We start from the raw sequence: 17,299 nt of genomic DNA, 5'->3' as shown, positions 1-17,299 counted from the left end.
ATGTATGTCCTTGATGGGGAAAGCAGGCAATGGGATAAACCAAATACTTAGAGCGTTCTGCTATCAAAAACCAAAAACCCCCCTGCAGAATCCTGGATGTGGGGAGCAGATCACCCCTCTACTTTGCAGGTTTTATAACTAATACATAACACTCTTTACACTTTGACTCTCATCACTTACTCTGTGTGCTTTCTTTGAGTGAGGTGGTACTGGCTCTGGCGCCAAGCACATCCGTTGCATCTCCAGCCTGCTGGGTTTTGGCTGGGTACAGCCGGAGAACTTGAGCTGAGCTGCTAACTTTATTGCCTCCCCTTTCTTTTCCGAAAATTTCCCATAGTCCGTGCGCAAACACCCCTCCACGCTGGCATCGCCTGCAAGCCTACTCCGTACCATACCGAGCGCAAAGGCGCAACCGTTCTTTAAGGCGCAGGAGAGGAGCGGGGCGGCGGCGCCCACACCTCACGCCTTTCCCTCACACTTCTCCTCACAGAAACCCGCGCGCCCTTTCACCCCGCCGCGTCTCGCGCATGCGTCGTTCCACTGCGCGGGCTGGCGGCAGCGCGCACGCGCGGGCCGCTGTGGCGGTGAGCGGAAGAGGCGGGGGCGGGGCGGGGCGAGAATGCGAAGGAAGGCGAATGGGCCTGCCTTTGTCTGCAGAAGAGCGCTGAGGGGCTCGGAGAGGGTGGAGGAGAGCTTCCGTCACCCTCCCCTTCTTTGGGGAGGAGGCCTTCGGGCCCTTCTCTTCGCCGGGGTCGCGATGTTGGTGCCTTCCTCTTTTGCCTCAGGTGGGAAAGGCCGTTTTTCCTCCTCCGGCCCCCGAAGGTGCTGCGCCGGGTGAAGTAGGGGGGGTACCCTCTTCCCTCGGCCCTTTTTGCCCGTTATATCGTGATCGGGGGGCTTTGCCTGCGGGAAAGGGCACCGCCTGTGGGCGTGTAACGTGGAGCAGGCGCTTGGCAAGATCCTGGGGCTGGGGCGAGTCCTTCGCTTGTGTTGGTTTGAGGTACTGCCTTTGGAATGGCACTTTAACTAGAAGAACCGTTATCGAACGGCAGAAGAAAGTTTGCATGCCAGGAGAGTGCCTCTTTATTTCCTGCCCTGTTATTTTTATCAAGGAATACTTAAAAGGTTGCATAATCAAGGTCTGGAGCCCTCAGTACAGAATACATCAGAAAATGTTTGAAGATAGTTACCTAAATGTGATTAAGTCTCTTGTAACTCCCAGTAGAATAAATGGAGACTGATTTCTATTATTTCCCCTCCTACTTGCTCACCCTACTATCTATTTAGTTTATATTCAAACATTATTTGCAGGGTAGCTTACTTAACCTCATGTATAATATTAAATTGCAGGCAGTTACTTCTCTCTATAACAATACAGGCTTATGAGCAAAGCTACCTGGACTTTTCTGATTAACTTCATCCAAAATTGACAGTGAAAAGTTGAGGATGTCTGTGCTCTGACATGCATACTTTCTGTTTTCTCTAATAGTCAGCAAGGAATGTGTGACTAGGAGAACTATTTGTCTTTTTTTCCATACTTCAACTATAAAATAGCCAAAGATTTTTTTTTTATGTTATCCAGTAAATGATTTATTAAGAGCTCGAAGAACTTGTAAGTGAAACTGAAGGACAGGATGCAAAAGAGATTGAAGAAGTAGGAGGGAGCAAGACAAAATCACCAAACGACCCTTAAAAATTGTATGTGTGCTAGAAGGTTACCCTGGGTATAGCCTGTTTACTTGCCCCGCAGACCAACTGCGGAGCATCTATCCTTTGGCAACATTGCCTGATCTGGCTGTTTCTAAACTATTTGACAGCTGCCTCAACTGAGATTTGAATAAGATTTGCATTTCTATGGGGTTTTAGCATGTGATCTGCATTTTCATGGGACAGCCACAGGCGTTAAGCCTTTTCAGAAGAGGACTGCTCTGAAGGACTGTGCTATAACGGCAGCTTATACTCATCTGGACTAGACAACTGTTGCCTTTTTTTTTTTCTTTAAAGGTGGAGTACAAGAATAATGTCAAGAAAAACTTAAATGGCCTTCTGAAGGTGAGTTTACTAATACAAATGCATGCCAGGAGTGGTTGGCTTGTATTGCTGCAATATGCTTGTATAGCTGCATCTTACTGTTAAACATTTCATTAAATTGTACACTGTGTATGTGTCCTTGCACTAGTAATAATATTGTTGATTCTTAGTTATAAGTATGCACAATTCCTGTCTTTCACTGGCTTATTTTAGCATAAGTTGGCGAAACTAGTATTTCAAGCATTGCAATGGTTTGATGTGAAAACTGGAGTTTCAGAGCCTGCCTGTATAAAGTCTGTCTGTATGTGTTAAACTTGAATAACAACAAGTGATAGAAAATGTCGAAAACAATTTGATAATTTCTATCTTGTACCTCTGAACAGAATTAGCACAGATTTGGCATGATGTACTTTTGCTTGTTAAAATTACTTTTTTTTTTAATAGCAAGCTGGGTTACTCCACTAGGAGTTACCCATGTTGAATAAAGGTTAGAGGGGAAAAAAAAAAAAAGAGGCAGCTATATATTGCAGTAATGACTCTGAAAAATAATCTCTCCCTCCTACTGAGCTGTGAATTTGCTCTTGAATAAGACCAGGATCTTGCTAACATTCATAAGAATAACGTATGTGCCAGTAAGAAAAAGCAACAACTAAATTGTTTATGTAAAAAGAAAACAGAATAGAATGAAGATGTTCAATGAAGAATTACTTTAATCTTGAAATTCTAAAAAAAATTATGAACCCTTACTTTGAAAAATCAGCTGCAGCGTTTTTTTTTATTTGTGTATCATTATTACCGCGTATTTTCTGAGAGAACTCTTGGCTTATGTTGTTCAGAAGCCTGAGTTGCTTAGCAATTTCTGTCTTAATAGGATTTTCTTTTTTTTTTTTTTTTTTAAAGTGTGCCGATTAAGTAGATTTGGGAGCAGTCAGTCATACAAGCTTATGATGTTAGTTTGACTTGATTTTTATCTTTTAAAATATTTTGTTTGGTTTTATTTTGACTAACTATTTGCAAAACTCACCTTTACTTGTGTTTTCTGTTACGATACAAACATAGAAATGGATGACATTTTTCGAAACATGTGACAAAGGCATGATTAGTAACAAATAGGTTACCTGCAGTGACTTAAGTTTAAAGTGGAAAACAATCATGAAAGACTCCATTAAGCAATTAAAATAAATAAAAATCCCTGTGTTAACATGCCATCGATTTTAACATGGTTTCTGGTTTTGACTCTTTCCTTCAACTACCTTTATCTATTTCTATATCCCACATAATGTTATTAGGAGTAAAATAGCCTGCATGAATCTTAAGTGTTATTTGTGTACACGAGAAATGCTATACTTAGTGTGGCTTTATTTATAATACCACAGAAAATATTCTTAGTCATATGATATGCATGAAAGTGTTTTTTTCCAAGGATACTTCCTAGCCTTCCCTTATATATGGCAAGATAGCTATATACTACATTAACTGTGGTCCTAGTACACTAGGAAACCCGGCTGGGTATACAGGAGTTGTTTTGCTGTGTGCTATTAGTTAAGACATAGTCCGGAATAAGATGTTAACCGAGTTTATGGAGAAATAGCTATTATTTTAACGTTCACAGGACTGCTTGTTCATGTGCTATCTTTTTTTAATGTCTTCTATTAATGCAAAAATATATCTTTGTATCCTGATTAGGAAAGGAAATCCAATGACTTCTTTTAGATTAACTACTATAACTTACTGCAATATATATTTTTTAATCATTTTGTGTTTGCAATGCTGAAAATATGAAAGGAAGAAAAATGGAGACAGAGACCATTTTAAATCTTAGAAACCAACTCAAGGAAGCAGAAAATGAGCGACGAAAGGCAGCACAATATGGCTTGCATTTATTGGAGTCCCAAAGCGAAGTTCAAAATCAGTTGGATCAAACACGCCATGAACTGACTGAGAAAACTGAGGTGATGTTTTAAGCTTCAAGTAAAAAAGCAGTCAAGAAGTCTGTTTTATTTTAACTATTTTCTGAATGTCACAGGTGTTTTAAATGCCTTTTAGAATCGATTAATTGTATTAGACCTTTTTAGTTTAAGTATTTGTAGAGAGGGCTTTTAATCTCTGCTCTAAGATATTGAGCATAACTTTATCTAACAGGGACAGGGTTTCATAGTTAATTATGCGTCAAGTGTTCAGCACAGTGTAGGATTAATGGCCTTTGATGTAAAATGAATACTAGGTGCTAAAGTAAATTTCTTTTAGATCATGTGTTTGGGGTATGTTTAGTGATTCATTCATGTAATGCTCTCCCTGTAAGCTTTGTATCACTTAAAGCTGTAAAAAGAATGCTAGCAGTAAAACTGTAAAATTGATTTCTTCCGTAGTGAAGTTTTAAAATTTTTTAAATACCAAGGGATTCTGAATTTATCAGTATTTTACAGCTCAGAAAAGACAGTGTAGTGTTGAAATATAGAGTTTTTATTTAGTCAACCAGTTTTCTTAATAGTGATTGTTCAAGAAAATTTGAATTGGGAAAATATCTTCCACTGTTCATAAACACTTAAGTTATAAATGTTTATTTTCAGACAGCCCATGCTTCAGATAAACCATTTCTCTTTATTTAATCTGTTTCTGGCACTGCATCCATCCCTCCCTTGTGATAGAGCAAAAATGTTTGTGGGTTTGTTGTATGTTAGTTTTAGGGTAGATTTGTTTTTGGTGTTTTGGGGTTGTTGGCTTTTTTGGCAACTGGAGAGTTGTAGCACCCTGCTATTCTGAATGAAGACTAATAACTTATTTTGATCAGTTTGCTGTTAGTAAGCTTAGTGTAAGAGAGGCAGCTGAAAGGCACAAGTGACAGGGAAGGCAGGGCAGGATCATCTTTTCTTGCAGATAACCTGGGATGGCAGCTGCTGTGTTGCAAGCTGCACCCATAGGTTGTAATCCTGTGTTACAGGCTGGAGCAAAGTTATGAGCTAAGCTTGTGTGAACCAGATAATTTATTAACTTAAATTTCAAGGTCAGAGGGAAACTATCCTTTTTTATCTTTATTTCTCCTCAATTGCTAGCTGAACAGAAGAGTAAAATCAAGCTGCCCTTCATAATAAGCAAATATATACAATCAATCATAGAGGGAAGCTAATTAAAAAGTCATTCCTCAATCTGTAAGGGTTGATGGGATTTATTACGAAACAGGAGACAGTTTAGATGTCTTTACCAAACGTTGAACCCTGCTGTTACGCAGTAGGGGAACACTTGATGGACTGCGACAATTTTTAACATAATGGGGTTCCATGGTGGTAGAAAGGACGTGTAAGCTCTCACTAAATTTCTTTGTTGCACTTGCAGAAAAGATGTCCGCACCCTTTGTGTTGGGTGCAAAGAAATACACAGTTTCCATGAAGAAGAGAATATTACACAACCAAATAAGTCATAAAATTTCAGAGCAGCTTGTGGCTTGTTTGTTTTTTGTTTTAAAGCATGGGTATGGCAGTTCCCTAATTGGGACTTCAACAAAAGGTTCAATGAGCATTAGTGCTCATTTAGGCATTTAGTGTCTTGGTTCTGAGCCTGTATTTAGTATGTTGTTCCCCAACCATTTATGAAGATTACATCTAGATTTATTAGTATGTTATTTCTTTCAGAAATTTGAACAAGAGAAATACTCTCTTCAGAGAGAAATTGAACTCAAGAATCGAATGTTGGAAAGCTTGAGTTTTGAATGTGATTCCCTTAAGCAACAGCAAAACATGCAGCTGGATAAACAGAAAGAACAGCTTGCCAGAGTCTATGGACAAGAAATCAGTGACCTTAAAAACAAGGTTTGGCAGCTAAGATACAGCTAAAATGTTGCTGATAGCATTTTAAAGAATATGTATTTAATTCATAATTGCACACTTAGTACCAAAACAAATCTAATAAATAGTTATAATGTGTGGAAGCTGAGTTGGTTGGTTTTTAACAAACATCTGCATAGTTACATTGTGAATTACATTAAATTTCAAAGCTTATTTTTAAAAGTTTACTCTGAAGTTATATTTCTAAGACATTTTCTGTACTTAAAACAGAGTCAAAAATATTATGTTTTTCAAGAATTTACAATAAAATGGTACTACTTAGTTGTCAACTGTCTTTAAGTTGGAGAACGTGAAAGCAGAACTAGATGAAACCCGACTCTCAGAGAAACAGCTGAGACACAAAGTGGATCATCAGAAGGAAGTAATTGCTGCCAAATCAGAAGAATTACGTATGATGTCTGAACGTGTACATGAGACCATGTCTTCAGAAATGCTCAATCTTCAGATAGAACTCACTGAACTAGAAAGTGTGAAGGTGTGTTACTCTGACTTAATTATTAGAAATGTAGGCTAGTTGAAGATAAAATTCTGCGTTTTTCGTGTATATTGCTACCTTTTGGCTTACTTTTAAGAAAATATGCCCAGAAAAAATAATAGCTTTAATAACTAGACTTTAATGCAACCTTTTCTTCAAGATAATATTTTGTATTAAAAGTAATTATTAACAAACCTGTTTGGTTCACTTGAACCTGCTTTTCTTCAAATTGTTTTATAACTTTTTAATTTCATACTTGATTTTTTTTTCTCCTTAGGCCAATGTTGAAGAAAAGCTGAATGAACTGCAGTATAGTAAAGAACAATTAGAACTCATGAACAGTAACTTACGTAATCAGCTGGAGCGTCTACAGGGAGAAAAAGAAGAGAGGGAAAAAGAAGTTGTTTCTTACTGTAATGCATTAGAGGTATTTCCTCAATTTTATTCCACAATGGTACATAATCCCTGATTTCCACAAGCTGTGGTACTAACTCTGCAGTGAAATACAAGGAGTTTTGAGAGAGGAGTTCCAAGGAGGGAGGAAGAAAGAGAAGGCAGAGGAGGAAGGAAAAAAAAAAAAAGGATATTGACTGGTCATGTTTGGTATCATCTGTTGCTAAATACTTTTTATATTGGCTTTCTTTTGTGGAAGCCTCCACATGGAGATCCTTGGCATTGCAGTATTCTGCCTCACAGCAGGACCTTCTCACAGGTCACTTTTATTTTGAGTGTCTGCTGAATGCCTTGGACAATTTTGTGCTGGGGAGTAGAGAGTTTGTGACTAAAGAGAACAGTAAGGCTAAAAGTCTCAATACCATTAATCCAACTGATCAATGTCAAAGTTTTCCTTTAAAAGTTTTAGTTATGCTCTTGTCCTGAAGAGCAAGTGGAATATTAAGCCTTTTAGTGGAGAAAAACCCCACCCGATAGTCTTTTACTGACTAGAATTGTATGCATAGTTAAGTACTGCAGTACAAGATAATCTGTGCTAAAGGCATAGGAAATGAAAAAGAGGTAAAAGTATCTGATTAATATATGCAGTACCGCAGATGCTTAAATGACTAATATCCTCTTTGCTTTAATCTAGAAAGCTCGTGAAGCTAATCAAGAGCTTCAGCTTCAGCTGGATCATGCAGTGCAGCAGTCTTTGGACCCTACAAGTAAAGGCAACTCTCTCTTTGCTGAGGTACAATTATGCCATGGATCTGAGAATAGACAGAGGAGAGAAGAAATGCTTAAAAAGTATTATTTCTTCTAAGTAGTTTCTTTCTTATAGGGGTATTTCTAGGTAGTTTTGTTCAGCTGGTAAGTCATCTGTAATGCAGAAGACAGTATGTGAAATATTAAAAGATATGCTGATAAATGCTGTCTTCTAAAAACATGCTGAAAATGGCTGGATGGTTGTACATCTGGGAGGGGCTTTGATTTAGTTTTTGAATAAGAATTCAGCTGCTGTTAAATGCACAGGAAGTTATTTTGTTTTCTGACAACACCCAGGGAATGGGTTAAATTGGTACACAGTTCATTTTTTTTAAACTATTTGTTTTGATGCCAATGGACAAAACTATTCTACAGCAACACTGAAGCATATGAAATACTACTTTATTTTGATATCAAAAGAACTGAAGAAAAATCTGTTGCATTTTACTGATTGGGCTTCAGCTACAGCACTGTCTTCTTACTTTTATCTAGGAGATAATGTCAATAGCATGTATTTTTAAGTACTGTTCTTGCAAAAGCAGTATTTGCCGAACCAACATCAATTGCTAGGCAACATCTCCTTGTAAACCTCATCATCCAAGTGACAAAAAGTGTTATAGTAATTTTTCATAGTAATAATTATTAACAATGTTCTGTAGGTGGAGGACCGTAGGGCAGAAATGGAACGACAGCTGATCAGTGTGAAAATAAAATATCAGTCACTACAAAAACAGCATGCATTCACTAGAGAACAATTGCAAAGAATGAAGGTATGACCATTACTGTAATACTCCAGGGTTTCCTTGGGGTCTGATAAGGCAATGCTTTAGTACACAGGCTAGGGAACTTGATTATCTTTAAAATATGATACAGTAATCTGGGGGAGGGAAATGGGAGAATAAACAAGTGAGATATTGTGCTGTTTGACTTCTACAGTACATCAGCATCTTTCTATTGCTTCTACTTTATCTTAGAACTCCCAAGTTACACTGAAGGCACTGTTTGCTTGTCAGTAGTTGTTAAATGGATAAGAGTAAACCACAACTCCTGTCAGTCAAACTAGCATCCAATTTGTCTTGACAACTGCTTTTTCTTTTCTTATCTAATTCTACTATTACATGAATCATTTATTTGTTTATTAACTGTGGTTGTCAGGAATGAAAAAAGGGCAGGCTTTTACTCTGTCCTCTGATCACACTGTTATTTTCCCTCTGGGTTGCTTTCTTGGTTTTAATGTTTGTCCATATTTTTCTTACTTCTCCCTGTCTTTAGTAGAAGAATAAGTCATAACTTCCGTCATAAATACTTCGTTAAGTCTACACTTCCATAGGACGGGAGCCTGTTGGTTAATAGTGTTGAGAACTAGTTAGCAGAAGTTCATTTACAAGATAATGTAAAGAGGATGCGGCAAAACTGCCAACTGGTTTTATGATGGTCTTCTGATGTTCCCTGCACAAGAGTGGATCCTTTCATGTTGATCAAATACTTGGTCTTGCAGTTTTAGGAAAGTTCTTAAACATCACGAGTGATGACAGTGAGTAACACTGAAGATACAAGTTTATGTTACGTAGCTTTTGTGGAAAAGTAGGTTGGAGATAACTGAAAACGTTCTTAAAGGACAAGAAAAGAACTGCTGATGCAGCAGAGGAATTCTTTCACGAAAATCTGACCTTGAGAGCTAAAGATTTGAGTGAGTAAAATGATCTAATAGGGTCAGTTTCTTTCAGAAATTTTGTTGTGAGTGTCAGTCAGTTATACTGATTTGATGGTATAAGAAACATTCCTAATACTAAAGATTTTCACCAAGAACTGAGACAAATTGGTATCCCTGGCCTACTACTTAATGTTTTTATTTGGAATTATAATTTGTACTCATTTGTTCCCATAAAATTTCTTCTAATACGAATATTGGAGACAGGTAGTTTGTTAGGACAGCTGTTTTGCTTAAGCTGCCATCCTAGATCCCTGGTAGGGTCCTCTCTGTGTTGCTTTGTGATGCCATGTTTTAAGGCTCCATCTATAGCTAACTGATCTCTTCATTCAGCAGCTGATTCCAACAGTGTAGTTAACTGTTGTTGCAGCTTTAGTTGTCAGTGTGTCTGAATGTGGTATTTACAGATCTGAAGATCTGACTCCTGACCAGAATGTAAGCAGTACTCCTCTGAAAGTTTTTGCCATGGTTGGTGTATTTACTACAGCCCACAGCATCCCTTCCAGTTTCTTAACGTTTCTGTTCTTTGTTCATACGTAGATCAAGTGCAATTTGGAATTCTGACAGTTAGCAAGTGAAAGGGGAAAAGGTTAGGTGTCTACGTGTTTTGGAAATGTAAGGATAGTTGTAGTCAGCTAGCGGGGATTAAAATTTTGCCTCCCTTATGTCCTGTAGAAGCTATGAGGAGGAAGTGATTGAATCTTTGTTTAGCTGTAGTTTGTGTACAGAATCATCCTGTACTTGACATAAGAGAGTCCATAGGGTAAATGCTCTTCTCACTTTCTCTGTTAATCTGTAGTTTGTTTCAGTTGATCCTTTCCCTGTGACTTCTCCAACTGTCCTACAGTGTTACCTTATCCATACTGCCTAGACTGGTAAAAATGCTACAGTTATCACGAACACCCTGTTAACTCTTTCTATTGTTTCATTTCATGTATTTTCTCCAATTGTTTAAATGTCTGATGTATTGCTTTTAACTGAATGTGTTAAGGCCTTTGTACTACGATATTATTTTTGTTAACAGCATCAGTAAAATATACTCTTAATGCAAGACTTTACAAAAGGAGAAGTTTATCAAAGTAATGACAAAGGGTGTTCCTTTGCCTCAAAGTATACATTCCAGTGAAGGAGTAGAAGCTGAAATTCTTGGAATAGTATTACAGAAGCCAAACTCAGTGTTATCTATACCTCAGAATCAGAGCTGTAAAAAAGTTGACGAACTAGAGTGTTTTTCCCCATCTTGATAGATGCATTTTAGCTCTGATAAACAAGCCTGGACTGTAGTTTGGTTCCAGCTGACTTCGTATTTATGGTTTAAATGTGAAATGTTGTGTGTGTGTGTTTTTGACAGTATATTTGTAGGTTCCTTAGTCAATATCAAGAAAGATATGACACCTCAGGACTACTCTGTTCAGTAAGTTTTCAGCTGTCCTAAAGACTTGTTGGCAAGCTATGATGCTAATTGTGAAGACTACTGAGGTAAAGCATCCAGTGTGCTTCTATATTCAGCATTAGAATTACAAGGCTTGAGTTCCCTAACTGTTGTGGGTAAAAGGCTGAGATTTTTCAGTCACTTAACCCAGTATTTGTTGTAAACATTTTTTTTTTCCTTTTTCCAGCTGCAAATGGCTACACTGCTACAGATGAAAGGCTCTCAGGCAGAATTTGAGCAGCTGGAACGCTTACAGTCAATGTTAGAACAGAAGAATGGTGAGATAGAAGATCTTCTTATGAAAGTGAGGCAGCTAGAGAAATTTAAGGTAAGTGGTCTGTAATTAGGTAGAAAAGTCACAATCAGAAGCTAAAACATGAGAATAGGAAGAATTATGAAAACTATCTGAAGTCCATGCTCAGTTTTGAAAAGGGATCCAAAGATGACTACTACCTTTATTTGACCAAAGTTCCATTTCACAGCTGGAGAACATATCCTTCTGAAGTTCAGAGAAGCAGAAAATTCTACAACACCCAACACCCAGTTTGGAGAAACAATCTGTTCTGGGTTCCTGTGTGTAGCACCTTCCTATTTTATGTAGTTACCTGTAGTGTTTAAAGTCAATTACTTGGTCAAAGCTCACTGAGCTATGACATTGGATTTTTTCCTCTTGGAAGACATAACCATTTCACATTTTTTTTACTGTGTGTACTTAGGCTTTATCACTTTTTAGTCTCTCAGCTGTATTGGGTTTCTTGGATATTTATTTCCTTAATGTGTCTTAACTTTGCAGTTGAAGCATGCTCTTCTCTAGAAAAACTGAATTGCTTAATCATCTTGGTAAAGCAATTTCTTCAGTCCCCTTATGTAACTGGATAGTACCTCGTCAATATTTTGGAAGGTGAGAAATACATGAGAACACCTGTATGCACTATTGTAACGTTACTGCTGTTTGTGTGTATACAGAGTGAGAAACTGCAGCCTACCTTTCTTACATACTTAGGGACTAGTTTGGCCCTTTCTTATCACAGCTTTGGAATGTAAACTTAGATGTATTAGCTTATGCGTGAGGATTATGCTTTCCAGGATAGCGTCCTCTGTTCTGTATTTAACCAAAGTGGCCTAAAGCTAGGCTTAACCCATTTTAGTAAGCAATTGAGACAGCTTGATTGCTTTATCAGTTTTGTCATGGATAAGCTCAATCAGTATTTATTTCTGTCTCTATGCCATAAATAAGTAGTGTCAAGAAATTAAATGATTGATTCAAATAACCACCAAAAGCACCTGTAGTCGGTGAGTGACAGAAGCCTATGGCATCTGTGGGACAGTATTCAGTCTAAGTAACTGCTTGTTCAGAAAAGACACAAAACAAAACCCCCAGAATGTCACATGTTAATGGTATATTTTATAGGAAGCTTATTGCATTTGTTGCATCTTTACTATGAACTAACTTTCTCATCTAAAAGATGTAATAGATTTTGAGATTGTGCTGTTGATTAACATGGCTTGTGTTCCTTACCTTTGGGGTCCAGCTGCTGAAGCCTAATAAAGGCTGAAATAAATTCCCTATGGCTTAGCTAAATGTCCGGTATTGTCAAGTAAAAGGAAAGATAACTTCTGCAATGCTATTTGAAAACCTTCTGGAGTAGAGTAACTTGATTTTTAATTTCTTTTTCTTTCTGTGAATGAGAGGGAACTGTCAGTTTCAATGCTATTTGACATTTGTAACAAATGAGGAAGTACTCAGAGCAACTGAACTCTATTGTATGTTTAAATGCCTCTGTGATGAGGCTTCTCTATAGAAATATATCAAAAAATCTCACTTCAGCGCTTAGCTAATGTGCTTCTGAAAGGTCACTATTTGACAACCTGATGTCTTCTCTTTTTCAGACTTTATATGAGAATATGGAAGAATCCAGAGCTGCCAGTAGCTCAAAAGGAGGAGACTCTGAAGATGGTTACTATGCTGATTTACTGCAGATGAAACTTGACAACTCAAAGTACGTACTTAATGGTCTGACGCCTAGAACTTGGTTGTAGTCTGGTTTTCTTTTAGCTACTGGTTCTTATTCTCCCCTTTTTTTTGTTACTGTTGGCACAGAGAGTCAGTGGACTACATACAAATATGCTTATTGTCTCACTTTCTAATGTTGTAGAATCATCCTGTCTTTGTTTTAGGATCGAGAGTTGTTTTGTTTTTTCTTTTTACTTATTATTATAAAAGATAGCAGCAGAATTATTTTATGTTATTGTTGCTTTTTTCCAGAAATGTTGTATTCCTAGATGCAAGATAATTGAGAACTTAAAAAAAAAAAACCAAACAAACAAACAAAAAACCCACCCCCAAAACAAAACCAAACCCAAAATTTACCTGTAAGGGAACTGTATGAAGCTTCTTAAAGTCTATAGGCTGTATATATTTATTTCTCTTCTAGAATCAGATAATAACACTTAACATTTTATGGGACTATTCAGTTAGGGACTATATTGAGACTACTTCTTTGGCTAGTGAATTCCATGTCTATTAATTAGGAAGTTCATAGTGTTTGGCCTTGGGACTATTTTTAAGCCCTCAGGATGGAAGTATTGCATTTCCAGCAGGAGGCGGTGGTCTGCTGTGGGAATCCCTGAGAATTGTCACCTCACGGTTGTTGCTATTATGATAAACAGGCATGATCTGAGTACCTTAGGGTTGCTGAGGAATGGTGATTCAGTACTTATGATGTGGAAGTTAAAGGCCTCTAATATAGAGGCAAGGACATGCACTGAGTATTAATATAATTATTTTTGTGTGGGATACTTGGAGTAACACCTTTGTGAAAAGTGTGTACTGTCAGTTGTAGAGTGGTTATATTAATTTATACACAGGCTAGAAAAACCCCAATGAAATAGTGAATTTGTAGGTTAGGGAAGGTTTCTCAAACTAGTTAGCTACATAGGCGTGTGTGCATTGTTCAGCATACAGCTTTGTTTTTAACAAGCATTTTGTCTCTGGTAGCTAAACTCACTGTTCCACGTCAGGTTCAGGTGAAAGCTTTCATTGTACTGCAAGCGTATACTAATCCTACTAATGTATAAATAAGAATTTTATGTGAAGTCCCTGAATGCTTAATTGACTTTGTATCTGCTGCTTTACTGGAGAAAACAAACAAAAAAAAAATCCCAAACAAAAGAATCCAAGTCTAAGTGAGTGTATATTTTTTTTTTTTCTCCCACCCCAGCAAGGAAACGGAAACCTTGAAAAATGAACTGTCCTTGCAGAGGATGAAAGCTCTGTATGAGAGCCAAAGGGTTCTGGAAGTTGAAAGGAAACTCTTCACAAATGAGAGGCATTTGCAAGCTTGTCAGAGTGAGAATATGAACTTGCGAGTTATGCTGGATGAGCTAAAAATGAAATATGAACCTGAAGGTAAATATTACTTTTCCCTATGGAAAAAAAATAAATATCTGGGCTTCTCCACCTTCACGAGTTGAATGGCATTAAACAGGAAAGCATGGGGTTAGTTCTGGACATAAACTAATGTGTAAATGGCTGCCTTTCTGATAATAACCTGGTCAAAAAAATGCTGAACTGAAAAAGTAAAGCCATACCTTGCTGAAGGACCTTACTTCAATATGTATATAACATAATTTCAGAGGACTAAGGAGTACAAATTCTAGTGTTCAGAGGCTTTATAGAGAATAGCTAACTCACCATAGTGAAGTAGGTGGGAACAAGTTCTCGGGAGGTGCTTTTCATAATAGTAGCAGTGTCTGTCTGTTGATGAGAAGTATCAGCTTTCTGTATGTAGGCAGCTGATACGAGCTTTGTAATAAGTGCAAAGCATTTACAGGAAAAACTGTTCAGTAGTTCGAGTTAATACAGTTGAAGTTTTGACAACACAGACCCTCCTGAAAAACAGCTGATATCTGGGTGTGTGCAGAAACAAAAGAGTTGTAACCTGTGGAGGAACCTGATGGGTGAATTGGTTTTGGTACTTGTCCATACCCAAAGGATTCAATTTTAAAATCTTATTTGTGGAAGCTTACTTCAGCAGCCTCCAAAATGGAAGTAAAGCAATTGAGCATATTCGTGTAGTTCAGAGCATCTAATTAAAAGCCTTGATAAAAAGGTAGAGTGGATGGAGAGAAAGATTTTTGTCTGGTTTTCAAGTTAACTTTTATTGGGATACTTACTTGCTGATAACAGATAATATGATAGGACATTATTTAAGGGATGCAAGTTGTCTATTAAGAATTATTCCAAGGTCTTTCGTCATGTGAAATGTTCTTTATTGGTCTCATTATGAACATGTTTGTGGACAAGCTAACTCCAGCCTCGCTTGTGTACAAAAAAGTTTTTTCCTTTTTTCTTAGAATTACTTAAAGGCACTAAAATTAAAAAGAAGAGGGAGAAGATTCCAGTGGACACTACTTGTGAATACTTGGACAGCAAAAATACTTCAGTAAAAGAAGATGCCGTTGCTCAATTGCCAAGTAAGGAAGAAACAGCAATGACTTCCAAGAACTTTGAGCAAAGTGACGCTTCTCCAAAAAAACAAGCTCTTGAAGCACCACCAATGAATATAGCTCTTCAAGCAATTCAAAAAGTGGTTGAACCTGAAAGAGAAAGAAAGAGAGTTAAAATTAAAGACGAGAGTCACGATGCCTTTACTCCGTATAGCAGAAGTGGATGTAATTCCTTGACTTCAGCTGCACCCAGGTCAGTGTCAGCTTCTGTTTATGGTCAAGGCAATCAGCACAGACCTGCATCTCTCTTCTTTCGCTGCATGAACTGTGCTATCCACTTCTTTATCTACTTCCTCAGTGTTGCATGCACTGTAATTCCTCAGCTCCGCCTGCCTACATTGAACCTCTCAATACCTTTTAGAAAGACTAAAATGATGACTAATGAAAAAGACTCTTGAAACTGTAACAAACTTTGAAATAGTTTTCCCATTACTTGAAAATGTTTAAGGTGTGCAGATAGCATGACAGTTCACTCAGTTTGCTCTAACTTTAGAAATAGGACTGTTTTCTTGGTCCCTTCAAAGCTGCCACACAACTTTTACATATCAGACTCGCAAATGCAATAGGCATCATGCTTCAGTTTCGTTACACACCTGATTTCACCCTTATCAACTGCAGATTTAGCTAAAAGGCCAAAAATTCTTTAAATTAAGTAATTCTTAAATGGAACCGGATTAACGAAATTTGTGTTGTACAAGATATTAGACAATTAATTATGCTATTTGTGTTGTCAGACAACTGACTTCCATAATCTGGATGCATGATAACTAGAAACACAACTGCTAAACTAATATCAAGTTTTCCCCCAAACTGAGAATTTAAGTTACTTTTTGATAGATGGTAATTTAGTACAGTAATTAGCTCCAACTTTTTAATCTTGGTTAAAGAAATGCTGAGTTGTTTTTTTTTAACCTGCTAATGCTTTTGTATTCTGTTCGTATTCATAAACGTCCCGGTTTGAGGTATCAAACCTGTTGTTTGTTTCAGTGGCCACTCAGGCACAAACCAGGACAATAATCTTAGTAAACACATGCTGGAGTGTTTGGGGTAAGGAAAAAAAAAAAAAATCTGTGATAGTCTAGATGTTTTGAGTTGCTAATGTCCACTAATAAAAATAGTTTATTGAATCTAGAATGACAGCAGCTTCAGAGATGGAGGAAGGCTTAACACATAGAAATCTGTACAGTATATCCAAAACTAATGGCATTCAGAAGTAAGTGGATTGATGTTTTGACTCTTGGTTCAATTATCCACGGTTACATTGGATGCAATTAACAGCTTTAAAGTAACTAAACAGTACAATTTTCTGAAATAGTCTGGAAATAATATGGCAGGAATAGCAGTTGAAGTAGCTATGTCAAAATATGCAGAGGCTGTCGCTGAGGAGGAAAGATCAGGAAGGTCAGATGTGGGTGGTGAAAGTTGAGAGGAGAGATTGGATAATTTAGTGATGGTATTGTGTTCTGTACACATAAAGGAACAGATAGCATGTAACCTGGGTGTGAAAAGCTTATTTCCTCGTATTTCTTTTGGAAGGGAAGATACAGTCTCTGCCAACAGGAAGTTGTTGGAAACAGTTTACGTGAACTGAAGGGGTAAGCCTACCAGAGAGAGGGTGAGGAGGGGAAATTATTTTATGAAGTCAATGTTTGAAAGCAGAGCAAGTGGAAAAAGTGGAAGAGGAAGTTGTAGTTCAGAGGGAGGGTTCTAGTCTTGCACTCATTGCTGTTGGTTCAAATAAGGAATAAAACATAAGTAAGTAGACTTTAAAAAATAAAAACCACCACCACAACAACAAAAAAACCCACCACAAAACTCCATATGATCTTTTGTTTTCTGTGGTAGTATGAACCTTTAAAAGGCAAATCCAGACAGAAGGTGCTGTTCATGTTTCCGATGGTGTTAATGAACTACTGAATCCCCAATTAATGATGTTAAGATAACATTGAGGACTTACTTAACCCTGATCTGTTATCATGACTTCCTATTTCATAATAAATCATAAAATCTGAGTATTTGAGAGGTTGGGTTTCTAAACACTAAAAGAATCTCTGGACTGTTCTGTGATGGATGTGGCCAAACCCTATGTAAGAATACAG

The 17,299-nt window shown here is 37.4% G+C and overlaps 1 protein-coding gene across 1 annotated transcript in view; it reads left to right on the top strand.

Annotated features, from left to right (window-relative positions):
• The first annotated feature begins 2,025 nt into the window (after positions 1 to 2,025).
• Positions 2,026 to 17,299, top strand: part of SPDL1 (spindle apparatus coiled-coil protein 1) — a 19,277-nt gene continuing 4,003 nt past the window's right edge. The window contains exons 1-11 of the mRNA XM_009880741.1: positions 2,026 to 2,052; positions 3,817 to 3,983; positions 5,661 to 5,837; positions 6,154 to 6,348; positions 6,626 to 6,775; positions 7,436 to 7,534; positions 8,208 to 8,318; positions 10,879 to 11,019; positions 12,582 to 12,691; positions 13,913 to 14,100; positions 15,048 to 15,393. Coding sequence (XP_009879043.1) covers positions 3,825 to 3,983; positions 5,661 to 5,837; positions 6,154 to 6,348; positions 6,626 to 6,775; positions 7,436 to 7,534; positions 8,208 to 8,318; positions 10,879 to 11,019; positions 12,582 to 12,691; positions 13,913 to 14,100; positions 15,048 to 15,393 — 1,676 coding nt within the window. The 5' untranslated portion in view covers positions 2,026 to 2,052; positions 3,817 to 3,824. The remainder of the gene's footprint in view (positions 2,053 to 3,816; positions 3,984 to 5,660; positions 5,838 to 6,153; positions 6,349 to 6,625; positions 6,776 to 7,435; positions 7,535 to 8,207; positions 8,319 to 10,878; positions 11,020 to 12,581; positions 12,692 to 13,912; positions 14,101 to 15,047; positions 15,394 to 17,299) is intronic.

This window comes from Charadrius vociferus, unplaced genomic scaffold, assembly GCF_000708025.1.
Source record: "Charadrius vociferus isolate BGI_N301 unplaced genomic scaffold, ASM70802v2 scaffold822, whole genome shotgun sequence".
NCBI classification, from domain to species: domain Eukaryota; kingdom Metazoa; phylum Chordata; class Aves; order Charadriiformes; family Charadriidae; genus Charadrius; species Charadrius vociferus.
This window is presented reverse-complemented; position numbering and strand designations above follow the sequence as displayed.